Here is a 27,638-nt window from a genome sequence, read left to right as displayed (position 1 = left end):
CATTACTTACAATCAGCAAATGGAACAATAAAATAATTAAGTAATAAAGAAGCTGTTCTCTCTGAGTTTAAACTGTGTGGAGTGGATGGAAGAGAAATGAATGGAGAAATGTGTGAATTTAAGGAGTTATTTGAAAGTTTGATACCAGTGTTCAGCTTCTATTGACTTTTCATGAATTGTTTAAGGTGGAAAAATGGAATGAAGTACAAATAATGAAAGTTAAAATGTTGTTGTTGTTTTTTTTTAGCTTATTAGAAAATATAGGACAGAATCAGATATAAGAATGTGTTAGCAGGCACTACTATCCAGAGGTGACGAAAATCCATATCAATGTGCAAAGTTTATAAAACAGATTTTCTACATAAAGCAATCCCTAATTAAAAATAATCTTTTATGTTTGCCAAGACCAAACAAGGGGAAAAAAACTTACCAAAACCTGCTGTGTGGCACCTCTTTCTCATAAAGTGTCCACAAATTTTTTTTGTTTCTAAAAGTATCCATAGTGATAGCCCGATTCTACCTTTATCACAGTCTGAACTCCTCCTTAAACTCTTCTTTTATGGTGAGCATGAAAAAAGAAATGAAGAAAGAAGCCAAGACTTCTGTATAAATGAGTTGAGTCGACTCCGCGATCCTGGCTGTGCCTTGAGCCTAACCATGCACAGCCGTTGTTTCTGTCCACTCCTCTCGCTTTTCATGCAGTCCTCAAACAAAGCCTGTTGTCTTCAGACAGGGAAGGAATGTCCACATCCACAGAAGCTATCGGTCGCAAATGTTTGACCACACCGACAAAAGATAGTCAACACATCTCTGAAGAGACTGCCAAGGAGACCTGAGAATTTCCAAAGTCTATTTGGGGCAACAGAGCCACAAACCCCACAGAGGTGCCCTCTGTGGGTTAATCATTTAAAGAAGCAAAGTTATTCACCACCAAGAAAAGGCTGAGCTTTATCAAGAATCGATGTATATGGGATATAGTTTCTACTATAAGTAGGACTGTCCAGAAATCCTAGATATTAAATCAGGAACATCTATATTCAAAATTAAGAGAGGGTAAAAGCGAAAAGTCATGATATGGTGGCATATTTTCAGCTATTCTTACCGTTCTTCAACTGATGTAGTTTAATCATTGCTAGGCAACCAGCAGCAGTTTGCTTCCTTATAATAAGCTATCAAAAGTGCTGTCTTACTATGTTTAATGAATATACTCAAGTCCCAGTGTTTCATAGTCTGCTGAGCAAGTCGTTGAACTTGATCTCCTTTTAGGCTTGCAATGTCATTTAAAGCAACCTTCTTTTATCCATCTGATAAAAGAGTCAATAACAGTCAAGAAGTCAATAATAATGAATGAGCTCAAACTGACCCACTGAGTGTTTTATAATGCACATAAAAAGTAAAAATAAAAAGGGACAAGTGGAAATGATAACACATATGTTAATAATTATATTATTAAGTACCCCCACTTTGGTTTTGGTGTGTCCAGAATGAATAACCTGCACAGGCAGAAACTGTTAGAGGAAACATTATGTATATGTATTATGTATAATTTAAAATATGATATACTGTTAGTAGACATTAAAAACTACCCAGAACTACTCATCCATTGTCTCCCACTCATCCTGTCAGGGAGACTGGAGCTTAACACATTCACACCAATTTAAGAATCACCAATTAACCCAACCCCACTAACTGCATACCTGCATAACTACCACCTGGACGCTCCGAAACTTTCAGTTCTCCGCCTTGTACCCATAAACCCCTCGGTCGATGGGGTTTATGGGTACTGTAGTTCCTTTATCTACAAGGCTTATTAAACAACAAGATGTTTTCACACACACACACACACACACACACACACACACACACACACACACACACACACACACACACACACACGTAAGATTCTGAAACTAACACAAACATCGACATGGAGAATTAACTACAAACTTGTAAATAGCAATTTAGACCTCAAAAACACAAATATGGTAGTTAAAGCCATAATTTGAAAAAAACCGATGGACTGACCTATAAAAACTACTCACGTATTCACACGTTTGATACCGATTTTTTTTTTTCAGTTAGGTTAAAATCCATAAATGCATGAAAATTCGTGTCCAATAGACATTTCGTGACTATTTCAGGAACTGCTGAGAGACCAGGTCGTGCATCCGGGTACTGCCACCAGATGGAGCCAGCCACGGTTGCAATGATGATCTTGGCTATAAGAGCTGGATTTTTTTTTATTTATTTATTTATTTATTTTTGAAAAAGACACTTGCGAAACGTTTTTAAAGATTTATTTTTTAAGTTATTATCCGTTTCTTTTTCAGGAATGTGAATACACTTTTGTAGCCTATGAAACAACTATTTCCCAGTGAACCGTTTTCCAGCTGCGTTTTCTCTTTTCCACTCACACCAACAGAAGGCAGCAATAGTTAAGGCTGTTGCTCAGCATAATTATAGACCCGTGATCCGCCCTTGTTCCTGAATCCTGGAGCTAGACTTTGTCAGCCCTGCCCTGACAGCTTCTGTGATGGGGCCGTGAGGATGTCGGTCTTGCGTGGACATTTCTTCTTTTAAACTGATTAGTTTAGTTTTCTTTTCATTTAAACTCATTTGGTGTCATGTTGCGGGTTGTAGTAGAGTCGGCTAAGGGTCTACCTAAAAAGACCCTTGGAGTTCCTGATCCAATTACCACTGTGATTTTTAGAGGTAGGTTTCTTTTCTCTACACGTAAAACAGTTTGGGTGTGTTCTTGTCTTCAGTAAAAAGTAAATGTTGCCTAATAATTTGTAATAGTGATTGTTGCAGGGCTTGAAGTTTTTTAGGCATCTAATTTAATATTCTTTCATCTGGTTTGTGGTAGCTGAGGTACAGAGGTGCTGCTGAGCTCATCAGATGAACTGGCCAGATTACAAATGTTAAAAAACAAAAGTGCTTTTTTAATCCAAGAATAATTTAATTTCCTGACGCATAGCTGGGGAGTGACTTGTTTGCATGTGTGTGATACAGTGAAATGAACTCGGGCAAAGAAGTGAACAGACAAGTTTGAGTCTGTACTCAAAGTTGGCTTCAGCCACAGAATTAAAATCATATATGACAGTTCTGCACAAGACAGAGCAGACACAGTACTGACTTACAGTACTGATCCTAGCATTGCTGTTGCTATAAAGGTACCGTGTCATTTGATTTAAAACAATAAGATGTGAATGTTACTTTTCTTAACTTTTCAATAAAAAGGGAGCATTAAGGGAAAAAAATGTGTTCCCCTTTCAGATGACAAGAAGAAAACAAAATCGATTGACAAAGAGTTGAATCCAGTGTGGAATGAGGTAAATCACACAGACAAAGAAACACTCTGCAATACTTCACTCCCTTTTACCTGTTTTTATTATTTTTTAAGATGAATTGCCAGGAATGTAGCAATACTTAATGCAAACTTTCCATACTGCAATTGCAGTCCCACACACCACATGGCTAACATACACACATATATGATTATCTGTAATATATATGTTGTTCCTTGATAAAATGTGCTTATTTAAGACATGACAGCAGTTTAGGTTCTGTATCTGATGGCATGCTTTTCTCACATTTGTTCACTTGTAGTTGGTTGAATTTGATCTAAAAGGCAAGGCACTGGACTCCAGCTCCTTCATCGACGTGATTGTGAAAGACTATGAAACTATTGGGAAAGATAAGTAAGTACACTGCATGCCTGGAAACTGAGATCCCCTCTCAGCTTTGTGCAACAAGTCATGAAAAGCTGTGCCTCACCTTACTGAATTACAATACAAGCTTAGTATTGTCTGAAACAGGAGCTTGTAAGAATTGAGCCTGTTTAGTCAGGTAGCAGATTAGTCAACACAGGTAGAGGTGTGTGTCCCTTTTTCTTTTATGTTGCTTTTAAGAAACTGATTATTCGCTTACTGCAGAGCCATCATAGCTTAAGCTGTATATGGGCTACCTGCTATTTGCACATGTCACAGGCTGCTACTACCAGTTGCTTAGAAGCAGGATCAGAACAACATAACAGCATCAACATATTGTGTGTGTGCGTGTGTGTGTGTGAGAACAAGGACACACCAATATAAACAAAAAGAAGTTTGATGTGTTCATAATAACTCAATATTGCAGCTATGTAGTTCGTTTTTCCAACCCCCTCAGCCTGCTACACCCTTCTTGCCATGCTGAGACTTGCAGAGCTGTGTGGGATGCCTTCTTGTGCAACAATGGATGTCTTTTTTCCCCCCGTCTTTGAGATTTGTGTAGCACAGTGTGATAGAGAACAAAGCAAATTCTCAAAGCTAATGTGGAGTTGTTGTAGTAGATGTAGTGGTATGAGCTATTTTAATACTGTCTGAGTGAGATGTGCTGTAATGCCAAAAAAAGCCTGAACCTGCTCCAAAAATACGCTAAAAGGTTTTCACTTCCAGCTAAAACCAGAATCCCATATGGGACTGATTCAGGCCAACCACAAGGAATGTTTCCCCAACATCACTAATTATCACGATCAAGGTCTTTTTTATGCTAAGAAAGCCGATGATGCTAAAAGTTCTTGTTTCGTATGAAACATGTCAGTCCTGAGATGGATTTCCTGTGGATTTATGCACACATATGTGCTAAACTGAGTAAAAGTTTCCCTTGTGCATGGGACAGTCATAACTGAAGGAGGGGCTTTGCAAATGTGTCTCCATACAGAGTAAAGTTTTCCACTGAGCTGGCCGTCTGACACACTCTCTAAAGAGCTACAGAGTGGAAGCAGAGGAGGATTTGTCCTTCTCAGATAGCTTTGCAGATACTGTTATGGGTATTCCCTGTCGCTGTAGCAACAGGAGGGAGGAAAATACGCATTCTTCCTGACTAATTTGATTTTGTGAGGAATCAGAAGATTGTGGGATAAAGTCTCCCAGTGCAAACAGCGATGCAGTCTTTAACATGAAACTGAAGAAAAAAAGAGTCCAAGTATCAACAGCCATCATAGTTCATACCCTGCAGACAATGAATATCTACAGCATATTTCGTTGTAACTGCGACACTGTTTTCCACAGCTTCTGGTTAATAACTTACCTTTGAAGTCCATTTGAAAGCTTGTGGTCTTAACTATCCTCCCTTTACCTGCTTTGCATCCATCCCTGATGGAACTTTTCATTTCCCCTGTTATGCAGTTGAGGCTCAAATAGAGCTGTAGGCTTTTAGAAATCACTGAATGGTTCATGACTCGACAATAAAAAAATTAAAATGTAAGCGTATAAAATTTGACTGTATATTTGAAATGCAGAGATTTCCAGTTTGTCACAGTTTTTGGCTGAGGGAATTCTTTCATATCAAACGCTTAAGTAGTCTCATTTCCTGTTGGTCTGTGCAAATATTTCAAACCACTTTTCACTTGCCGATGAAAGATATTTCTGGGCTTTTAAGCTTTTTAAGTGCACCATGGGTGATTTTCACACTCTTGTCACAAATGTATCTCAGATGAGCCGCAATATTTCAAAGCCGTGCAAAGGGAAATGAATGTTGACAGAGGGTGGGTGGCAGACATTCAAGGTTATTTGTACTGTAAGTCACTCATTCCCGTTAACACATAGTTAATTATACTGAACTGATATAAGTGAGAACGTCATTGTGTCAGAGGCACCCTTGTATATTTGTATTCTTAGAAAAATTTAACATCCTGACAAAGTGAAAAAAACAACAACCCTGAGTTATTACAATAATAACTCATTATGAGTTCAAATTTTATCCTGCATGTAGGCGAGAGCAATATTTTGAACATGACATCACCAAGCCTCGACAATGGTCACAAAGTCTGCTGGTTGTTATTTGTTTAAATGGGAAGTTGGCACTCCAGGTATAATTTCCCTACTCTGCACTTACACCAGGGCTCTAATGATTTTCCCACTGCTCAGTGAGGACGCTAACACAGTTAGTACGGCACTACTTAGTATTTGAATGTTCTAAAAACAGCAGATATGCAAAATCACGTGCTGAACCATGTCAAACTCTCCGCTGAATGGCTTTCATTTGTCGAGAGATTTTGGTCAGACTATGCAAGGAAAAGCTCTAACACAGGCTCTTCCTGCTTGGAAACACTATTTGATAGAGCTTTAAATTCTGTTGTGTAATAAAATACACAAAAAGGGCTGGTTTAATATGAGGTTAAATGCCAGTTTCATGAGTCACTGAATGTCTAGGGAGTACCAGTGTTGGTCTCCTTCCTCATGTGGAATAATGACTGGATCTCCTCCCCACAATAAATTCTGTCCAAGTATTTGTTCAGTGTCCTAAAGTCATCTCGACAAGTTAAGTTACTGCTCATCGTATCACCATGTCACACTCACTGCTGAGGTTTTTTGAGTACACTATTATAGTGCATGGATAGCAGTATATTTAAATCTCTTTCACACGAGATGTTTAAATGCTGTAGCCTTTGGTGTCAGATGTAGGTCAGCAGCAAGTTTATGTTGCAGGAACTCCTCCGCCAGGAATGCTGCCAAAATAAAATGACAGTGTCCACCCAAAGAGAGACAACTTACACGGTGTTCATAACACTCCATTGGGTTAGCTGTATTCCTTTTGGACACAGTAATGTTTTCTCTGTCTATATCAGGAGGAGAAAACATGGGTTTGAAATTCTGGCCTTTTATACGTTTAGTTGCAAGTTTTACAGTTTTAGTAGTTGCTGTCAAATTTCTTGTAATTGTGAAAGAATAAGCAAGATAAACAGGAAACAGTGTAGTTTTTGACTGCGCGCCAAGGCAGACACAGACACAATAAGCAATGAAAGGACAATGCTGGAAATGCTGAGATACACTGTGTGACACTGGTGTTTTGGGCATAGCTCACATAGCTCATAGCTCACATAGAGTTTCATTTGATTTGTTTTCTTTAAAACATTAAAGGACACGTTAACTGAGGAACACAATTCTGTTTTTCCCAATGAACATTAATCGGGTTAATAATTACTTGACTTTGGAGATGAAATAATTGGGTAATGGTGTAAGTAATATTACTTTTAGTAGATGTTTGATGCCTTCAAAGACGCATGAGATTTATCAGAAAACCTGTTTTATTCGATCATTGCATGATACATATGGCAGTGGTGTTTTGCACATTTTAATACTGTAGAGTTGTATTGTGTTATTCATTTATTATTATTTGGAAGTTTAAACTTTATCACTCCCACCTTTTAAAGGTCTCCCAAATAGGAAGCGTTAATTCATTTCCGTCCTCGGTGCAGAAAGTTGTTGCTGTTTAAAACAGAGGCTGGTAGTATTGAGTGTGTGGTAGCTCATAGTGTTGTGTTTGTGCATCTGAACAAGTATGGTTTGTTAGATCTGGGTGGTGACCTTCTCCACGGCTTTTTGTGTGAATGTAGGCTTCACTGTGCACACATGCAGCTTTTAATTTTTGTGTAATCTGTGTAATCTGATTACTGGTAAATTTGCCGACTAAAATGGTAGCACATGTTTTGCCTGATTCAATCAGGACATTGAAACAGAATGGTCACCAGGCAAAGTCCTCCAAGTTGTGTGTGTGTTGTATGTATTGAAAAGTATGCTGTCTGACACTGTTTGTTTTTTTCCAATAGATTCCTCGGGTCTGCTAAAATCTATTTGAAAGACCTCGCTTCAGGTCAAGCGAGATCACTGCCGTGTAAAAATGTTCCCCTGGTCAGTGAAAGTGGACAGAATATTGGAGTAAGTTTTCATCCTTTGATATGAACTCAAAAATATAAGCAAAATATAATTTCATAAAAAATATATATTTAAAATAGAAGACTAGCCAATAATTTCCTTTCAGGCAACAATCAATCTTTTGGTCGGCTATGATGCTCCAGCAAACGCTGTACCAAACCCCAATGATCCTCAGTCAGGAGAAACTACAGTGGATGCTGGTATGTTTATGTGATTTCCAGTAATACTGCACAATAGAGCATGTGTCTACTGAGAGTATTACATTTGTTTAGAGGTTTGTCAGGTATTTGACCTGTGATCGCCCTGTCTTTGTGCTTTTTAGGAGGTGGTGGTGGCGGCGAGGAGGGCAATGAAACTCTTCCAGATGGGAGCCAAAGCGGCCCTGCAGGGACGTCCCCATCCGGTGGTCAGTCGGTTAATCTTCGTCGGGGTGTGGCCAGGGCACAGAGTCGATATCGACTTGCAAATAAACCTCAGGACTTTCAGGTCAGTTTGATTATCAATAAAGACCAATAGCTGCAGAAAAAAACTTTGGATGTGCTGGTGAGGATCAGAACACGAGGATCGTGAACTTTAAATTAAGCCTTTCATGAGTGAGATGTTACTAAAATATTTGTGTAGTTGGTGGTGTACAAATTTGTACAGTGCATTGATTCTATGTTCATGGGAGAAGATTGTTTATAGACAAGATATATATTCCTCAGACAAAAATCTGTGAGGAATATTTTCAGCACCTTGTTAAATCTGTACCACGAAGAATTAAGGCAGGTCTGAAGTCAAAAGGCTTCTTGTGTGGTGTACCTGTAAATTTATCCTCCCTCATTCTGTCTCTCAGATTCGAGTCCGGATCATCGAGGCCCGTCAGTTGCCTGGCAATAACATCAAACCAGTAGTCAAGGTTTACGTTTGTGGGCACACCCACAGGACCAGGATTAAGAGGGGAAACAACCCCTTCTTCGATGAGGTACTGCCATTTATTTGCACAGAGTGACTACACAAAAATATTTTTCTTATTCTATCAATCTCATTATAACTAATTAAAGTCGAGTCTATCCAAACATGCCACACCAGATTCTACAGAGATGTGAAATGTTTTGCTTTGTTTGAACCTTGTATGATGTTTTTTTCCTTTTTCCTTTTTTGCAGATATTCTTCTACAATGTCCACATGTTACCCTCCGATCTGTTTGATGAGAACATTAGTTTTCGGGTTAGTATTAATAGGAAATGTTGAAGTCCTCTGTTAGCATTTATACCACCTACTGATGGTTGCACTCTTCTCTGCAGGTGTATAACTCCTGTTCACTGAGGGCTGACAGTCTTATGGGAGAATTCAAGGTACCCGGTCTACTCTCCTCCATACAAAATGCTGAAACATCTGAAATGACAAACAAGTCTGGCTAATCTCATCTTATTCTCTCAAACAGGTGGACGTTGGTTATGTTTATGATGAGCCAGGTAAGCTGGTTCAACCACAGATTTGAGTGTCATTTGCATCCACACAGACGGTACTTTAGTTTATTTTGTGGAGATCATAATGCAGTGGGCTGCTGTCAGTGTCGCATGGTGCATGGTGGAGGAGAAAATCTTAGACAAAGTGACCAGTTTAAAGGTCAAAATCAAGACAAAAAACTAAGACCAATTACAACTTTGTAGGCAAAATGTCAGTATTGTGTTACTGGTGCCAACAAGGGGCCAAAAAGCTTGTGCCAGATTTAGTAACCACTATGTTATTTAATGTCTCCACATCTAAAATGCTGAAAACTAATTTTCTTTTACTTTTTCTGAGATTTTTTCAAAGTTACAAAGCCTGAAGTGCTTTTTAACTTCTCCACACACTCTCCCTGATGGTGCCCTAATAAAGTCTGTTTATCCTATGTGGTGTTTTTATGTGTGTGGTCCTTTTACAGCCCATTGTGTCATGAGGAAGTGGATCCTTTTGAATGACCCAGATGACTCCAGCTCTGGGGCTAAAGGCTACCTGAAAGTCAGCCTCTTTGTTGTCGGGACTGGCGATGATCCTCCGGTATGACCGATGAGCTGCAGCTCTCAGAGGACTTTGACTGCAGCTCTTTGCTTCCTCCTCCACAATGTAAATAGGCTGCTTACACAATTCGCTTTCTCTCATGCATTCTTTCTTTGTTCTGCCTCAAACGCTGCAGGTGGAAAAGAGAGAGTCCAATGACGACCATGATGACATAGAGAGTAATCTGCTGCTTCCAGCGGGCGTGACTCTTAGATGGGCCACGCTGTCACTGAAGGTGTTCAGAGCTGAGGACATTCCCCAGAGTAAGAGCAGATCTAGATCAGCATTCACTCTACATTTGTACCAAACCGACTGGTCATTTAAATCATAATAAAATGAAGTTTAGTTCTCCTTGTTAACCCTATTAAACTGATGTTTTTATTGTCTTAAATAAATTAAGACTGATTCTTTCTTGCACTGTTTTAAAAACGGTTCTTTTGATTCTTAGGGCCAAAAAGACACAGCTCAAAAGTGGTCTTTTACTTTAAAAAATGATCTTTATTTACATATCCCGGGATATGGAGACTGAGCACACACAGAAACGCCTGCTCACATCAGCCAGTCTCAAGCAGAAAACAGGAAGCCAGGTTATTTATGTACCTCTCGACGTCACATACGTCACACACAGTTTCATTACCAGTGTTGGTCAAGTTACTTGAAAAAAGTAATCAGTAACTAATTACTGATTACTTCCCCAAAAAAGTAATCCCGTTACTTTACTGATTACTTATTTTCAAAAGTAATTAATCACTTAGTTACTTAGTTACTTTTTAAAAACACGATTTACAACCTGAATAGGTGATAAAGCGATAGCTCTTTCAGCCTAATTCTACTTTTTCTACATAATCCATCATACAAAATGTAATCAAATGGAAAAGTCCCTTTTTAAAACTTGTTTTATTAGTTTTAATCTTTTAACTTTATGCATCAAGCAAAAATTTAATTATATGCAACACTCTCTGACTGGAAGAAATTTGTTTAATATTTAAACCTATTTTCTGCACATTCCAGCACATAAAAAGTGTTTACACTCAGTCTTTCAAATAGATGCAAGTAAAACACAGAAGAAAATAAATAACGTCAAAGACTAGCGGTCCTTTTGCTCTATTTTCACCTGTAAAGCAGGAGTGGCGTAGGCAGAAGTTTACCCTGGTGCAGGTGTGCTGCAGTCAGTTGAAGAATCCGCGAGTTTCTCTGTGAATTTCCCATTACGTCGTTGCGCACTCGGTGCTTGCTTGGAAGTTTAGGGGTTTTTTTCGCTTTAAAAAGAAGTTTTCTTCCCATGCACAACAGATGCTAATGTTTTTGTCACTTTTTATGGAATCAAACTTAAAGTAAGGTCAGTACTTCCACGCTTTAAACACTGCATGCTCATACTCTCTCCCGCACTTGATATATGATCCATTGTTGATCTGCAGACAGCTGTTGTCACGAACATCGCACTTGCTTACGTCACTGTCATGAGACATTCTCGCAAAAAAAAAATCACGGTTTTAGTAACGCAGTAATGCAGCGTTCCTACGGGAAAGTAACGGTAATCTAATTACCGTTTTTGCAATAGTAATCCCCTACTTTACTCGTTACCTGAAAAAAGTAATCAGATTACAGTAATGCGTTACTGCCCATCTCTGTTCATTACACACAAAACTTCTTCTATTCAGTTCCTCTTTTCTGTGTCTGATTTTATTGATATGCCTGTGCACTAAAACTTCCTGTGCAGCTTGCAATAACCTCCTCTTTCTAAAGTCTGTTGAGAGGGCAACCTGTCACCCTTCTGTCTGAACTTAGTTTCACTCTGTCTGGAGCTCATATTCTACAAAAACATGCAGTTTCTGGTCAGCCTGTAACCTAGTTTTACACTGAAGTCTGGGCCTCTCTCATATGAACCAATAATAATCAGCATATAAGCATTTAAGATTATATATTTATTACCTAACAACTGTTTTCTTGCTACAGTGGATGATGCATTTGTCCAGAATTTGAAAGAACTTTTTGGAGGAGAAGCAAACAAGAAAAACCTGGTGGATCCCTTTTTGGAGGCTAGCTTTGCTGGCAGAAAGGTTCTCGATTTTCCTCCTTTTTTTTGGGCTATAATGTTAGATTAAGAAAATTAGATTTTTTATTCTTATCCTATAGAGAAAAAAATGCTGATGTGTGTTATTCTGCCTCTCCAGTTGTGCACACAAATCATTGAGACGAATGCCAACCCAGAGTGGAACGAAGTACTGAACCTTCAAGTCAAGGTAGTGCTCCTTAAGATAAAAGCTAAATAGCAGAAAGTAACAGAGAAATTACTGTGTTTAAGCTTTGTGTGTGTGTGTGTGTGTGTGTGTGTGTGTGTGTGTGTGTGTGTGTGTGTGTGTGTGTGCGTGTTTCTCTAGTTCCCCTCCATGTGTGAGCGTGTCAAACTAACGGTGTTTGATTGGTAAGTTGAATACAATTACGGTTTAACTGTAATGTTCTGTTCTTCTTCTTTTTTTATATTATTACTAAAGAAAATATGAGGCACTTGCTTTTGGCTGAAACAGTATTGCACAAAGTTTGTGTAGTGTGGTCAGTGTGTGTGTGCACGCAGGTGTGTGCATATCCTTGTCCTAATACTAGCTTTAAGAGAATAATGCTGTGCTAGCCACACCCTTCCCTGAATAACATGCTCGGCTGGCACTGACTCTCGGGTCATCATTGTGTGTTTCTGAGAAAAGCAACTGTCAGATAACTCGGCTCCAGGAAGGCTGGATAGAAAAAAAGTGCCAGAGGAAAAGGTTAGAAAAAAGTCTGTTAGGTGTTGAAAATATACTGAGAGGGCAATAAAGTCCACTGTGAAAAAAAGGAAGAAAAAACAGAAAACATCCCAAAACTTCCAACAAAAAGCAATAAAATGTGAGCCATTGTTCAATGTCCTACTTCATAGTGGTAGTGGACAAAGCAGAGCGTAGCACCGCAGATACACTGTGACATTTGCATGTCATTTTACAGTTAATCGCACGAGTGCGGGCTATGTGTCTATGTGTGCATGTTTGTGTGGACTGGGCCTGAAGTTATTATGTGTGACTGCAGGGATCGTTTGACAGGAAATGATGCCATCGGCACCACGTACCTGAATCTGGCCAACATAGCCTCCTCTGGTGGAGAGATAGAAGGTAATCATTTATTTATGTTTACTTTATCCCAGAAAACAGGACCAAGACGTAACATTTTAGCTTTAAATTAAAACGTCAGCAGAGAAGTTGATTTTTTCTTCATCTCACATATCTAGATGTTGTTGTATGAGTGTATGAAAAATGCATTATACCAATGTGCCTCATTGTGTTCCCTTCTAAATGGTACTCGACTTGTCCTTTTCTTCTCCTGGAATAGAGGAACATCCGGAATATGGGGCAACGACGTCTTATGAAGGTTTCTCTTTTTGCTCTGTGTTGCATGGGTCATAGCGCATGACGCTCGTGCTACAATGTTGATTATGTCTAACTTTCTTTGTTCCCTGTTGCCAATATAACTGTGCGTTGCTCTGTTTTCACATTGAATGTTTTGCTGTCACAGTCTCTGCACCTGCTTGCCCCACCATTCACTGCCTCCACCTGCCACCTCCAATAGTCACCTAGTAACACCTAGTGGCATCAAACCTTTCGCTTTAACTTGACTTTGCTTCACTATATCAGCTTGACTGTTTTGCCATTTTCTCTCTCCAGGTAACTCAGGGGAGTCTGAGGTGGGCTTCCTGCCTGCGTTTGGGCCCTGTTATATCAACTTGTATGGCAGCCCCAGAGAGTTCACTGGCTTCCCAGACCCCTATGAGGATCTCAATTTTGGCAAGGTAGTGGAGAAGACACGATAACTGCTATCTTATGAATTTCTCTTTCATGCTTTTTCTTCAATCGCCTTTGTTGGGTTTTTAAGATTTCATTATGTTGTCCTTGTAAAGGGAGAAGGCGTGGCGTACAGAGGCAGGATTCTGGTCGAGCTGTCCACTAAGCTAGAGGGGAAAGCAGACAAAGCAGTAGACAAAATCCACAGTGATGACGTCCTGGTGGTACAGGTATTGGCTGTCGTGTGGCTGGTTTCAATTTTCACTTTTCCTGTTACTTTTTTCATAGGTCAAAACCATAGACTGTATATAAAAGATGGATGCATATTTGGATATCACCCTTATATGAGTGACTTGTCAATCTTGGCTTAAGGCGTACCCTGCTTTATCTTCCATGTTATTCTGAATGAGCCCTAAGTTAGAAAATAAACAACAAGATTATAAGCTAGTTATTGAAATCATAAGATCTTTAGAAAAATGTTTAATGAGCCAATGAATCGTGTGAAAGGCTGACTAATTTGGTCAGAGACTTCTCATGGACATAGAATTGGGTTTCTTTTTGGAACCAATAGTCACCCCCTGCTTTCCATTAGGAAGAATGCATTTTTAAGGCACCTTTAGTGCTCGGTTCAGTTTTTAAGACCAGAAGCTATGGCCATCTTTTATATACAGCCTATAGTCAACAACTTTCTACCTCTCTTTCTCTGTTCTGCGTCTCCTCGTTAATCAGAAATACCAGAGGAGGAGAAAATACTGCCTCTGTGCAGTCTTCCACAGCGCCTCAATGATTCAGGAACCTGGAGAACCAATCCAGTTTGAGGTCAGCATCGGTAATTATGGCAACAAACTGGACACCACCTGCAAACCGCTGGCCTCCACCACACAATATAGTTGTGCTATATTTGATGGTGAGTGGTGAAATCTGCACTGAATACATGATGTTCTCAAGCACTGAATGACCACATGATTTTTAATGGCATGTAATGTTTCTCCAGGTAATCATTATTACTACCTGCCCTGGGCAAACACTAAGCCAGTGGTTGTGGTTACCTCATACTGGGAGGACATCAGCCACCGTCTGGACTCTGTCAACATCATCCTCTACATTACTCACCACTTGGTAATACTGCAATGAATGCTTTCAGTTGAGTTTAGGATTCATGGCCTGTACAGAGCCTGCTTTGAAACGGCTCTGCTAATGTTTGACATGTGTTTGTAACTCCGTGAGGTGGGAGCATAATCCAACATAATCCTCACCACTGTTTTGTTGTTGCAGCAATCAAACTTGCAGGAATTTAAAACGGCAATCTTGGCAAAAGTCTCAGACAACCAGCTAGCTGAGGTGTGGCTGAAGTTACTCAATCAGCTGATTGAAGACCTAGAAAGGTAAATGGAGCACGTTTTGAGAAATACAAACAAATGAAGCACAAGTACATCCTGGTGATTCACAGGATGGATTCCGTGAATGTGAATAGAAATATATATATATATACAGTGGGGCAAAAAAGTATTTAGTCAGCCACCGATTGTGCAAGTTCCCCCACTTAAAATGATGACAGAGGTCAGTAATTTGCACCAGAGGTACACTTCAACTGTGAGAGACAGAATGTGAAAAAAAAATCAAACAGTCAGACTCCAAACTCCGCCATGGCCAAGCTTTCGAAGGACACCAGGAAAAGTATTGTAGACCTGCACCAGACTGGGAAGAGTGAATCTACAATAGGCAAGCAGCTTGGTGTGAAAAAATCAACTGTGGGTGCAATCATCAGAAAATGGAAGACATACAAGACCACTGATAATCTCCCTCGATCTGGGGCTCCACGCAAGATCTCATCCCGTGGGGTCAAAATGATCATGAGAACGGTGAGCAAAGATCCCAGAACCACACGGGGGGACCTGGTGAATGACCTGCAGAGAGCTGGGACCAAAGTAACAACGGTCACCATCAGTAACACACTACAACGGCAGGGAATCAAATCCCGCAGTGCCAGACGTGTTCCGCTGCTGAAGCCAGTGCATGTCCAGGCCCGTCTGAAGTTTGCCAGAGAGCACATGGATGATACAGCAGAGGATTGGGAGAATGTCATGTGGTCAGATGAAACCAAAGTAGAACTTTTTGGTGTAAACTCAACTCGTCGTGTTTGGAGGAAGAAGAATACTGAGTTGCATCCCAAGAACACCATACCTACTGTGAAGCATGGGGGTGGAAACATCATGCTATGGGGCTGTTTTTCTGCCAAGGGGACAGGACGACTGATCCGTGTTAAGGACAGAATGAATGGGGCCATGTATCGTGAGATTTTGAGCCAAAACCTCCTTCCATCAGTGAGAACTTTGAAGATGAAACGAGGCTGGGTCTTCCAACATGACAATGATCCAAAACACACCGCCCGGGCAACAAAGGAGTGGCTCCGTAAGAAGCATTTGAAAGTCCTGGAGTGGCCTAGCCAGTCTCCAGACCTCAACCCCATAGAAAATCTGTGGCGGGAGTTGAAAGTCCATGTTGCTCGGCGACAGCCCCAAAACATCACTGCTCTCGAGAAGATCTGCATGGAGGAATGGGCCAAAATACCAGCTACTGTGTGTGCAAACCTGGTAAAGACCTATAGTAAACGTTTGACCTCTGTTATTGCCAACAAAGGTTATGTTACAAAGTATTGAGTTGTATTTTTGTTATTGACCAAATACTTATTTTCCACCCTGATTTACGAATAAATTCTTTACAAATCCTACCATGTGGATTCATGGATTTTTTTTTTCACATTCTGTCTCTCACAGTTGAAGTGTACCTCTGGTGCAAATTACTGACCTCTGTCATCATTTTAGGTGGGGGAACTTGCACAATCGGTGGCTGACTAAATACTTTTTTGCCCCACTGTATATATATATATATATTTGTATTTCTAAGCAGCATTTTGAGCACAAAGCTTGTTCTTCAACAGCTAAAAATTGAAATTTACTGTCTTAAATTCTCCAAAATCCATTTATCAAAGGACCTGTGACTTATCTCACCTGCTTTGAATTGCATTTTTTAGTTCAAGTCTTATTTATCCTCTACTATAGCCACTCTTAGATATGTGGTAGTACTGGTCATAAGACATTAGCATGGAGGGTAGTTCAAAAAAATTGTAACATTTTATGGATACATACACTTGGCAATTTAGCCTTTGAAAAGTTTCCCTTTAGACTCACTACCTTAGATTAATTTGTGAATGAATTCTCTGTCTCATACCTCTAATGTGTAGCAACTGTTTAGAGATCATGGTCATTTTTTTATCTCTAGAGTGTCCTACTGCCTAAGAAACATGCAGTGTATAATGACTACTCGGCCTGATTCCTACATGAAGTACAGTAAAAAAAGGATTTTACATAAAACACTGTCTTAATTTGACAGCAATTCATAACAGTTGAGATATGCCACATATTTGCTTGAGAGGATTTTGAGTATATAAGATGATAGTAGGCTGAGAAAGAACCGGCTTCAGTTATGAAGAGTTAACTGCTTAATTATTTAACTTTTTTGGCCGCGCTGAAATGATTAGGATTTTGTCTGCTTTCCTTGAGTTTCCCAACACCTGAGCTCGAGGGCCACTCCAACCTGACAACTCTGGACATCCAAATCAAGAAGCTGCGAGACAGGGCTTTGACCAGCATCAAAGATGGAGCCAGACGCATGAGAGATGAGGCCGGAGAGATCCGTGACACTTTGTCCGATTTGGAGTCCTGGGTAGAAAAGCTCAAAACGCTGGCTGAAGAGGTATAAACACAGCAAAAATGCTTCTTTGATTTAAAAAAAAGAAATTGCATTAGTAGGAAAAATAGTATTTGTAGGAATCTGTACAGCATTGATTATATACACTGTGTCATGCAAAAGCCTCGTGATGCAGTAACATGTCAAAAGAATGCAAGACATTCATCCTAATTATTGGACAAATCTGTGTGCCAAGGCATGATACACAGTCTTTCCATAAGCACTGCATAAGTTCACATGGTTTTTCTAACTGTGTCCAGCCCCAGATCAGCATGCCTGATGTGATCATCTGGATGCTACGGGGTGAGAAAAGAGTGGCCTGCAGTCGCATCCCAGCTCATCAGATCCTCTACTCTACATTCAGTGAGCAGGCCTGTGGGCAGCATTGCGGCAAGACACAGACTGTGTATTTACAGGTACACATGAACTGTCAAAAACAGGCAAAAAAATAAATAAAAGAAATGTTTGAATGTTATGTAGTAATCAGCTGCTTTTCTATGCTTTTTATTCTCCATCTCCACAGTACCCCATGGACAAGAACAAGGGCTTAAAGGTGCCAGTTCAGATTAGAGTTAACATGTGGCTGGGTCTGTCTGCACATGAGAAAAAGTTCAGCTCATACTCCGAGGGAAGCTTCAGTGTGTTTGCCGAACTGGTATGTTTCTCCCACACATACCTGGGATTCACACACAAGTATTACATTGTAATACATGTGTCTTATTACAAGTGTTCTCAGCTCCTAAAACCAAGCCCGTCTTCCTGTGTATTACAGTATGAAAATCAGGCTCAGGTGTTCGGGAAGTGGGGGACTACGGGACTGGTGGGGCGCCATAAGTTTTCTGATGTAACCGGCAAACTGAAGCTAAAAAAGGAGTACTTCATTCCACCCAGAGGATGGGAGTGGGAGTCTGAGTGGTTCATTGATCCAGAGAAAGCGTGAGTGTAATTGGACTTGGTCATCTAAGCAGGGTTTGTTTGATGTTTTCACCACTACCTTACCTTGGTAAACACTGAGTGGCGCAGTGTGAAGGAAATAAGCCACATGGACTCTCTCATGTTTACATTCTCCTCATGCCACAGAGCAGTCAATTAATGGAAATGTATCAAACTGACGGAAGTCATTCACGTAATCTTTTTAACCTATCTGTAAACTCAGAGGCGAACTCATTCGGCACTCCAAGTGTTACCAGCCGATTTTTGCCTCTCACTGTATACCCAAACTTCTAGCTGTCAAAAAAAGCAGAGTAAAGTGGAAAAACAGAACTCCCAAACATTGTTTGATGGAGGGTGTCAGATGTGAGTCTAACAGTAATAATATGGAGCACATACTTTCAGTAAGATGAGCACAGGGTTTGTTAGGCTAACTTATCGGTTAGGAAACTCCCAACATGTAAACACTGCTTGACAAACTATGTAAGCGCTTCCTTGTGTTTCACACCACACGCACACACGCTACAGTGCACTGATGTTGCCGCGTGTTTTGTGTTTTTGATACTGATGTTTGCAACGGTAGATATTCTCATTGTTGAATTCTCTTTTCATATTTAGTCTTATTTCATATTCAGTCTGCTAACAGAAGCTGATGCAGGACACACTGAATTCATGGATGAGGTTTTCCAGAATGAGACCCGCTTCCCAGGTGGAGACTGGAAGGCTGCTTCTGAACCCTTCACTGATGTGGTGAGAACACAGTTTTCTTTTCTTCTTGATAAACAAATATCGAGGCATTAATGTAACCATACACGTTAACTGCTGACTCACCCAAATGCCTGGAATAGATAATAATCCCACACTCTTAATATAGATACATTTATAAGCATATATATACCACTAAGTGACTCTTTTTGGTTGTGCAGAATGGAGAGAAAAGTCGCAACCCTACAGAGTTTGATTGTCCCCCAGGTTGGAACTGGGAGGATGAGTGGACTGTGGATATCAACAGAGCTGTGGATGATCAAGGTGCAGACACTCACCTCACAGCATAACTAAAAAAAAAAAAATTTAAACCATATAACTAAGGACATTTTTGGTATGAATGCCTGTGTGGTGTTTAAAGGCTGGGAATATGGAGTCACCATTCCTCCAGATGACAAGCCTCGGTCCTGGGTTCCTGCAGAGAAGATGTACCACGTTCACCGCAGAAGAAGGCTGATTCGACCCCGCAAGAGGAGTAAAGTCCCCGGAGGAGCAGCTGTGGAGGTCAGCACTGCACAGTAGGGCAGGACTATGTACTGCTTTGCCATTTCTTTTATAATTGATTCTAATTTTGTAAATTACAGTTGCAACTTCCATGCGTATTGACACATACATGAGATAATCTGTCAGGGCTGTGGCTGTGTTTGACTTGGTGGCCTGCCTGAACTAATGCTATGCTCAATTTAGTTCTTAGATCCAGGTAGAACAAATGTTTCTACCTGTTAACTACAAGTCCCTTTTTGCACGCAGAGGCGGGATCAAGGCAACCCTGAGGGCTGGGAATTCTCTTCTCTGATTGGCTGGAAATTCCACAGAAATGAGAGGTCATCAGATACGTTTCGGCGAAGGCGCTGGAGGAGAAAAATGGCACCGGAAAGTCGCCTCGGAGCAGCTGCCATCTTCCAGCTGGAGGGAGCATTGGTGAGAATGAGAAAATGGCATAGTAGTAATAGTGCGAGAATAAGCCAGAGAGGATGGGATGTTATACAAAGCTGGAAGTCAACCTGATCTTGCTGAGTCATCAAATATTTGCTTATGAATTAACCCGATCTACAGAGCTGTCATGTGTGTGTGTGTTTTCTTTGTTCCTGGGAGCGTGTGAAATATGAATGTGTAATAACTCTCTGGTTTTCTCGGCAGGGTATTGACACAGAGGAGAACGAGAAAGATTCCAAGGGTGACGCTACCAAGCTGTTTGGTGCCAACACGCCTACTGTGTCCTGCTCCTTTGACAGTGAGTGATGCACATACAAGTGAACATATGAATGCATTTCGCATTTGCATAGAAGGATTTTTGACTGTCCGCTTCATTCATGTTGTGTTCCTCTTTAGGGTCATATATGTACCATCTCCGTGTCTACGTCCATCAGGCACGCAACATGACCTCCATGGACAAAGATAGTTTCTCTGGTAAGATTAAATCAAGAATGACATTTAATGCATATAAAACCTAAGACTTCGAGTGGATTTAGATTTGAACTTAAATAAGTATCACTGCAAAAGCCCTTTGTTAAATAAAATGGTAAAACTACTTTTTTTTCCACCACAGATCCATATGCACATGTCTCCTTCCTGCATGTCAGTAAGACAACAGAGAAGCTAAGAGCAACTCTGAACCCAACCTGGGACCAGACTCTGATTTTTAATGATGTAGAGATTTACGGAGACCCCCAGAAGATTGCTTACCGCCCTCCCAATGTTGTCCTGGAGTTCTACGATAGTGACCAAGTGGTACGCTGAGGGATATAGAGCGTATATAGAGAAGTCTTCTGCACAATGAATCTGTTTGTTCAGTGCTTACAGTGTTGTAAGATCCCTGATTGATGATTTTGTGCAGATACTTACAGTAAAACTGTAATTTGAAATCACACTGAAGTTGACTTCAGTGAAACTTTTTACTTTTCCAGCTTAAATTATAAGAAAAAACATTTGACATCTTCCTTTACACAGTTTTAATTGTCTTTAAAGCAATATACATCATTCATCTGTTACTCTTACAACATCCTCTGTAAAACTCATGTTTATTTAATTATGCACACATATCAGAATATGCATGGTAATCTTGGAAGTTTCTGTTTCAGGGGAAGGACGAAATGCTGGGCCGCAGTATTTGCACCCCAATAGTAAAACTGAATTCTGCTATGGATCAAACACCAAAACTGTTGTGGCATCCCATCATCCAGAAGGGGAAGGTGGCCGGGGAGGCTCTTGTGGCTGCTGAACTCATTCTTAAAAACAAGGTTTGAAAAGAAAGTAGTGGACAATAGTCTGTTTTATAGCATTGTTTAAAAATTGTTCTCTGGGCCTTCAGGTCTGTGAGACGTCCTCAAAACTGTGTTACCTCCGTCGCACACAGTCTGTCATACATACTGAGTAATAAATCCTTAACTTAAACAATGTTTTCATCTTTTCGTCTCCTTTTATCATGTCCATGTAGTTTTGGTGATTACTGTTGACATTTCTTATATGAAATGTAAGGTGTAATGTTGTTTTCGTCATTCCTTTATAACTCCCATGGAACCAAGTGTAGTCTTGTAGGAAAAATAACAAGAAAAAAATAAAGCCTAATGAATGCCTCTGTCTCTGTAGTCAGGAGACTCAGATCTTCCACTAGTTCCCCCAAAGAGAGAGAACATCTACATGGTACCTCAGGGCATTCGGCCTGTGGTGCAGCTGACTGCTGTGGAGGTAAAATACAGCCTTATATATAACTTTCCCTTCTAAAGTGATGGACACGCATGGAATTTGACCTCATTAAAACTCCCCAATCTATGTTTGATTTCAGATTCTTGCATGGGGCCTGAGGAAAATGAAGCCATACCAACTGGCAGCAATATCGTCACCCAGCCTCGTGGTGGAATGTGGGGGGCAGAGGGTAGAGTCGGCCGTCATCAAGAACATGAAGAAGAATCCAAACTTCCCGAGCTCTGTCCTCTTCATCAAAGTGGTAATGGCAGTACTACACAAGCTCTATGTTATGCATAAGAATTAGGAAAATAAGTGTCTGAAAGAAAGAATAATTTAACTAAATTAACTTTTAATTTTGAAACTTTTTTCGATTCATTTCAGTTTAGTTTTGTTTATATAGCCCGAAAGCACAACAGTTGCCTCAAAACACTTTATATTTTAATGTAAAGACCCTGCAATAAAATAGAAAAAACAGAGAAAACCCCAACGATAAGAAGACCCGCTATTAGTAAGCACTTTTCCAACCGTGAGAGGGAAAACTCCCTTTTAACAGGAAGAAACCTGGGGCAGAACCAGGCACATCTGCTATTATGTGTCGTGGGTGAGGTGAGGAAGACAAAACAAAGACATACTATGGCAGAGAGCCAGAGATTAAAAGTAAATAATGATTAAATGCAGAGTTGTATATAAATGCTCAGTGAGTAAAGAAGAAAACCAGTGCATCATGGGAAGCCCGTAGCATCCTAGACCTCTTGCAGTGTAACTAAGGGAGGTCACCCGATCAAGCACCAACTATACGCTTTGTCAAAAAAAGGAAACTTTACTCTTGCTCTGAAAAAGTCTAAAAAAACACCAACACCCGAATCATTCAACTTAATATTCAATTATTATTTATTATTGATTTAAACCCTGATTATTTATTCCATTTCCTCTATACTCTCCATCCAGCTTCTTCCGAAGGAAGAGATGTACACGCCTCCAATTGTGCTGAAGGTAATAGACCACCGTCCATTTGGCAGGAAGCCCGTGGTAGGCCAGTGCACTATCAGTTCTTTGGAGCAGTTCAGATGTGATCCATATGTCATCACCGCCGAAGGAGCAATGTCATCTAAAAGTAAGAGCAGATCATAGACTGCAGCAACCTGCAATGAACGTCATGTTGAAAAACTAGCAGTTAACTTTTGCTTTGCGACCAGAGGAACTGGTCCCTACGGCCATTAGAAGGAATTTAAGTTTAAGGCACTTAAGCTGGGACACTGTGCAACCATGTAATAGAAAAATAATGCGATGATTTCAAAATCTCATCACAACAGAAAATAGAAAACTTATCAAGTGTTTTTCAGAAAAAATTTACTTTTGATGGCAGCAACTTTCTGCAGTTATAACAACAGCATGGATTCCTAGGAGAAGAATCTGGGGTCTGGATGTGGCCTGCCTGCAGTCCAGACGTTAAAAACATTTGACACATCATGAAATGAAAAATTCCACACAGAAGATTGAGAACTGTTGATCAACTAGAATCTAACATCAGACAAGAGTGGGACCACATTCCCCTCCCAAAAGTCCAGCAGCTGGTCTCCTTAGTTCCCAGATGTTTACAATCTGTTTGTTAAAAGAAGATGGGATGCTATACAGTGGTGAACAGTGCTGCCACCAAATTCAAAAGGAACTAATTTTCTTTCTTAAATTAATCCATTTGATATGTTTTATTGGGCTTATGAGATTTCTGAATCTTTATTTATCCTTTTTTATTCCTGGCATCCCATCTTTTTTGAATTAGGGTTGTTTATACAGCCTGTAGTATGTTAATAGAGAAACGCTAGGTACAAACTCTGATACAGTTTATGCACAGAGATAAAAGTAACTGCTCAATGTTAACAGTGGCTCTGATGATGGCGTCGCCTCACAAACATGTCTCTATCACCATGGAGGAGACAAGGCCACTGCTAGAAGCTCAGGTACGCCCCACCACCTTTCCTAACACTCAGACGTTTCCTCTGTTCACCTAAGAGCAGAATTTGACTATCAAGTCAAATCTGACAAACTTACTCTGATTACTCTGGCTTACAGTTTATGTACAGCATGTCAGCTGCTGTCGACAAAATGGCATCCCCTACCTCCCATTTTGTATGTATGGTTACTTATTATGGCTTTCTAATTCATAAGGCGGGGCTCCAATGATGCTGAATGGCTGACAATCACAGAGCTAAAGAAAGCTGAACAAAAATCCTATCACAAAGCCATGAATCTACAGGGGAGTTGCCACAGTAACTGCAGTCTTATCTGGCATATTTTATTGAGCACATTGTTATTGTAGCATCGATTGTAGCATAGATGTTCAGGCATCTAAACTTAGAAGCTAGTGCTGCTACTGAAACCTCAAAAAGAACATGCCTACAAGTTTCCTAGTTAAAGAAAGTTTGATACTTTGGGAAATACCCTTATTTTTCCTATATTTTCCTGCATGGAGTTTAAAAATGAAACTGCTCTAAATGCTAAATGTGATGCTACTGCTAGTACTCAAGTTCAGACTCAAATTAGGTAGAAAAAGCTAGTCTGGGATTGTCCGTGGGTACAGTCTAAGTGCTATTATTAATTCATTCAACAGTTCAAACAGTAGCCAGTATTAAATCTGTAAAAAAATACTACTAACAACAGCAGTCTTTATGCAGAGATAACTGGGTGGTGGCAGTAGACTCAAATTTAGCACATAGACGTGTGTGGAATCATAATGATTGTTTGCATCTAAATCGTGTGACTCAAGAAAATAAAGGTACAGTATTGTGCAAAAGCCACCTCTCATTCATATATGAGGCTGTTGCTGATTCAGTGCTTTCCACATGCTATTTTATATGGGAGCAAAATCAGAAGCTATATTTCTGCATTTATAATTCCATCAGTTTTGACAGGATGCTCAACCTGACTGGCTTAAATGCAGCTCCAAACCATGTTTTACAGATGGCTGTAGACAGCCACTGTTGTACCTCTCTCTTGTTTGTGGTGACAAAGATTTGAACCAAATGTTTTCTCCCTGTTTCCCTTCCTTAAGAATGGCTTCTTGACAGCCATCCTTACATCGAGACCATTTCTAATGAGGCTTCGGATACTAGAAGAGGCATTGCACCTAGTTTTGTTTTGTATTCCACTCGTCCAGTGTCCTTAAATTTCTTTAAGGACACAGCGCAGACAATTATCCTTGGAAGTAAAATATGCAGAAATGAGGGGTGGCTCAAGACATTTAGACAATACTGTATTTCCCAAAATGTCTTTTTTTTAGTTGACCAATAAATAAATTGTTGTTCTGACCACAAAAGAAACTTAGTGAAAAATGAAATCTATGAATGACGTGAAAATTTAGTCCTTTGATTTATTTAAAAACAGATGTCAGTTATGGCAGGCAATGGGCCTCACCACCAGAGCCACGCTACCTGCTATTAGCACCCTTTTCACAGCAGACATTTTAAACTGGCATAGCATGAAGGGCATATATGAAAAATAAAATCAATATTGATTCAGTAAGTTAACACAAGATATTAAAACAGCAATGTCGAATATTAAGGTATACACTAAATGAAATGAATCATTTAGATCTCAGTTTGATATGTCAAAATGTCTGCTGTGTTAAAAGCTCATTGTTGTTGCTACACCCTTTCACAGAATCACTGTCAGTCATCAAACTATGGCTGAAAGCACTTTATCAACTTCTTTGCATTTCGATTTTCTGCTATCTTTTCAGTTTTGTTCCATTTAATGTTTGTCTTCTTACTTTTTTTGTTACTGTTATAAATATTTTTGACTTGTTTTTATTTTTGTTTTTGGTGCATCTTCAATCGCCAAAGGTTGCTGAGAAGGTAAGACTTATTAGTAGTTGATGAAATAAGATTTAATAGCAGACAAATCAACTTCTTTTCCCAAATGCAGTGAGATTAAAATGCAGGACAATTCCATCTTTAGGAAAAAGAGACAGTTGATTGGTGGAGTAAATTCTACGTCTCGCTAGGAGACCAGGAGAAATGTGGTCCTTACCTCAAGAAAGGATATGATACCCTCAAAGTAAGCCAGCTCCATTTCCTCACACAACACTCATAAACTAATCATTCATCTTGGTCTATGTATTTCAAATAGTACGTACGCTCCTCTTTGGTTGTTACAGACAACTTGAATGTGAGTGTTGTTCATTTTCAGATCTATGACTGCGAACTGGAAGATGTCCCAGAATTCAAAGGGCTTACTGATTTCTGCGACACCTTCAAACTCCAGCAAGGCAAGAACGACAATGGCGATGATGATCCCACTGTGGTTGGAGAGTTTAAGGTTGTCTAACATCATTTAGAACAATAATATTTGGAGATAGAGAAAAATGTTAATTAACTACAACGGGGTGACTACAGTGAACTTGATTTCTTTGTTTGAGTGTGGGGTTTACTCTTGTACCTGCAGGGTTCGTTCAAAGTGTACCCCTTGCCAGATGACCCAGGTGTAGCTCCTCCACCGCGTCAGTTCAGAGAACTCCCAGATAGCGGACCTCAGGAGTGTCTGGTTAGGATTTATGTGGTTCGGGGCATGGACCTCCAGCCCAAAGACAATAATGGCAGTGTGAGTGTTAATCTGCATTACCTACAGTAATACAAATCTTGTCAAACATAGTACGGTCAGTACCGTTTCTTGTCTTTTCTGCTCAGTGCGATCCATACATAAAGATATCACTGGGAAAAAACACGATCGATGACAGAGACCACTACCTACCCAACACCCTCAACCCTGTGTTTGGAAGGTAAACCTTATGTGTCAATGGATTCAAACAGGTATAAATAGAAAATTTATTACATCTTAAGACTTCTATAACTGTCCTTTTTGTTGTTTAGGATGTTTGAGATGACGTGTTTCCTGCCCCAGGACAAGGACCTGAAGATCTCTGTTTATGACTATGATCTGCTTACTCGTGACGAGAAGGTCGGCGAGACAGTGATCGACCTGGAGAACCGCTTCCTGTCTCGATATAATTCATACTGCGGCTTGCCTCAAAGCTACTGCATGTAAGGAAGCAGATGGGAAACCTTTTAATATTTTTTGGAAAACATGGAGTCAGAGCTGAGGAAATATTAATTCCAACTGTTCTGTCATCTAGTTCTGGCATCAACCAGTGGCGGGACCAGCTGAAGCCATCTCAGATTCTTGAGAATCTGGCTCGTCTTAAAGGACTTTCCAAGCCCAGGACGGAAGATAATGGAAATTCACTCACCTTCAATGGAAAAGAATACACACTGGTTCAGTTTGGTAAGGGGTTAGAAGTATAATAGTATAAATGAGTGATTTAGATGTTTTGTGTTGAAAAATGAGCAACAATTAAGCCCTATTATGCCCGTCTACATGCCCTCATTGTTTGGCAAAGATTAACAGTACGTTTTGTCTTTAGCACATTTCACATTGCTACATATTGTTATAGTTTAATTCTCTAAAACATCTAATACTATATGTTTTATTAATTGAACAAAATTTATTTGAATGCAGCTAAAACAGCAGAATTGTTTTGAAATTCAGATGTGTCTCCAACTTTCAGATTTCAAGAAGATGAATCAGTTCATTTGAATCTCTTACTGTTTAAATGATAAATGACTGATCATCATACAGCACATTAGTCAGCTACCAAAGTGCTTTGTACAGCATGTCTCATTCATCCAATCACATACACATTCACACAAGCACTTTATTCTACATTTAAGGGCTTTATATCCAACTTTCTTTTTTTTTTTTCTTTTTTTTGTTTTTGTGTCCCATTTGGATCTTTAGCCATCAGAATTGTTGTCTAAAGGCCAAGTAAGATGCCAAGCGGATTTATTTTACCAAGTGGATCATCATGGCCTTGCCATATTGGTCCATTTGATTGACCTTTATTATAATTATGAATTTATTTTATTTTCAGTTGCTACAAACGGGACATACATGACTGGGGGATAGGACAGGGAGAAAGAATGAA

At 39.9% G+C, this 27,638-nt stretch overlaps 1 protein-coding gene across 2 annotated transcripts in view; it reads left to right on the top strand.

Annotated features, from left to right (window-relative positions):
• The first annotated feature begins 2,434 nt into the window (after positions 1-2,434).
• Positions 2,435-27,638, top strand: part of LOC102198370 (myoferlin-like) — a 30,754-nt gene continuing 5,550 nt past the window's right edge. Inside the window, exons 1-46 of one of the 2 annotated variants that reach the window (XM_013913484.1) lie at positions 2,435-2,712; positions 3,277-3,332; positions 3,610-3,701; positions 7,592-7,700; positions 7,804-7,897; positions 8,020-8,183; positions 8,533-8,661; positions 8,844-8,906; positions 8,984-9,034; positions 9,124-9,154; positions 9,607-9,722; positions 9,859-9,985; positions 11,679-11,782; positions 11,897-11,965; positions 12,104-12,147; positions 12,780-12,862; positions 13,080-13,118; positions 13,412-13,536; positions 13,645-13,758; positions 14,258-14,435; positions 14,523-14,647; positions 14,804-14,913; positions 17,092-17,284; positions 17,539-17,694; positions 17,802-17,933; positions 18,051-18,214; positions 18,844-18,958; positions 19,135-19,237; positions 19,335-19,477; positions 19,724-19,894; positions 20,114-20,207; positions 20,306-20,383; positions 20,523-20,704; positions 21,055-21,213; positions 21,563-21,661; positions 21,759-21,920; positions 22,610-22,775; positions 23,543-23,619; positions 23,732-23,788; positions 25,501-25,512; positions 25,616-25,714; positions 25,847-25,975; positions 26,102-26,257; positions 26,344-26,435; positions 26,527-26,697; positions 26,790-26,938. In XM_013913484.1, coding sequence (XP_013768938.1) covers positions 2,625-2,712; positions 3,277-3,332; positions 3,610-3,701; positions 7,592-7,700; positions 7,804-7,897; positions 8,020-8,183; positions 8,533-8,661; positions 8,844-8,906; positions 8,984-9,034; positions 9,124-9,154; positions 9,607-9,722; positions 9,859-9,985; positions 11,679-11,782; positions 11,897-11,965; positions 12,104-12,147; positions 12,780-12,862; positions 13,080-13,118; positions 13,412-13,536; positions 13,645-13,758; positions 14,258-14,435; positions 14,523-14,647; positions 14,804-14,913; positions 17,092-17,284; positions 17,539-17,694; positions 17,802-17,933; positions 18,051-18,214; positions 18,844-18,958; positions 19,135-19,237; positions 19,335-19,477; positions 19,724-19,894; positions 20,114-20,207; positions 20,306-20,383; positions 20,523-20,704; positions 21,055-21,213; positions 21,563-21,661; positions 21,759-21,920; positions 22,610-22,775; positions 23,543-23,619; positions 23,732-23,788; positions 25,501-25,512; positions 25,616-25,714; positions 25,847-25,975; positions 26,102-26,257; positions 26,344-26,435; positions 26,527-26,697; positions 26,790-26,938 — 5,170 coding nt within the window. In that variant the 5' untranslated portion in view covers positions 2,435-2,624. The remainder of the gene's footprint in view (positions 2,713-3,276; positions 3,333-3,609; positions 3,702-7,591; positions 7,701-7,803; positions 7,898-8,019; positions 8,184-8,532; positions 8,662-8,843; positions 8,907-8,983; positions 9,035-9,123; positions 9,155-9,606; positions 9,723-9,858; positions 9,986-11,678; positions 11,783-11,896; positions 11,966-12,103; positions 12,148-12,779; positions 12,863-13,079; positions 13,119-13,411; positions 13,537-13,644; positions 13,759-14,257; positions 14,436-14,522; positions 14,648-14,803; positions 14,914-17,091; positions 17,285-17,538; positions 17,695-17,801; positions 17,934-18,050; positions 18,215-18,843; positions 18,959-19,134; positions 19,238-19,334; positions 19,478-19,723; positions 19,895-20,113; positions 20,208-20,305; positions 20,384-20,522; positions 20,705-21,054; positions 21,214-21,562; positions 21,662-21,758; positions 21,921-22,609; positions 22,776-23,542; positions 23,620-23,731; positions 23,789-25,500; positions 25,513-25,615; positions 25,715-25,846; positions 25,976-26,101; positions 26,258-26,343; positions 26,436-26,526; positions 26,698-26,789; positions 26,939-27,638) is intronic. The other variant, XM_013913486.1, reaches the window with a different exon arrangement.

This window comes from Pundamilia nyererei, unplaced genomic scaffold (genome assembly GCF_000239375.1).
Source record: "Pundamilia nyererei isolate P.nyererei 1_Seehausen unplaced genomic scaffold, PunNye1.0 scaffold00005, whole genome shotgun sequence".
Classification (NCBI taxonomy): Eukaryota; Metazoa; Chordata; class Actinopteri; order Cichliformes; family Cichlidae; genus Pundamilia; species Pundamilia nyererei.
The sequence above is the reverse complement of the archived record's forward strand: the minus strand, read 5'-3'. Positions and strand labels throughout refer to the sequence as shown.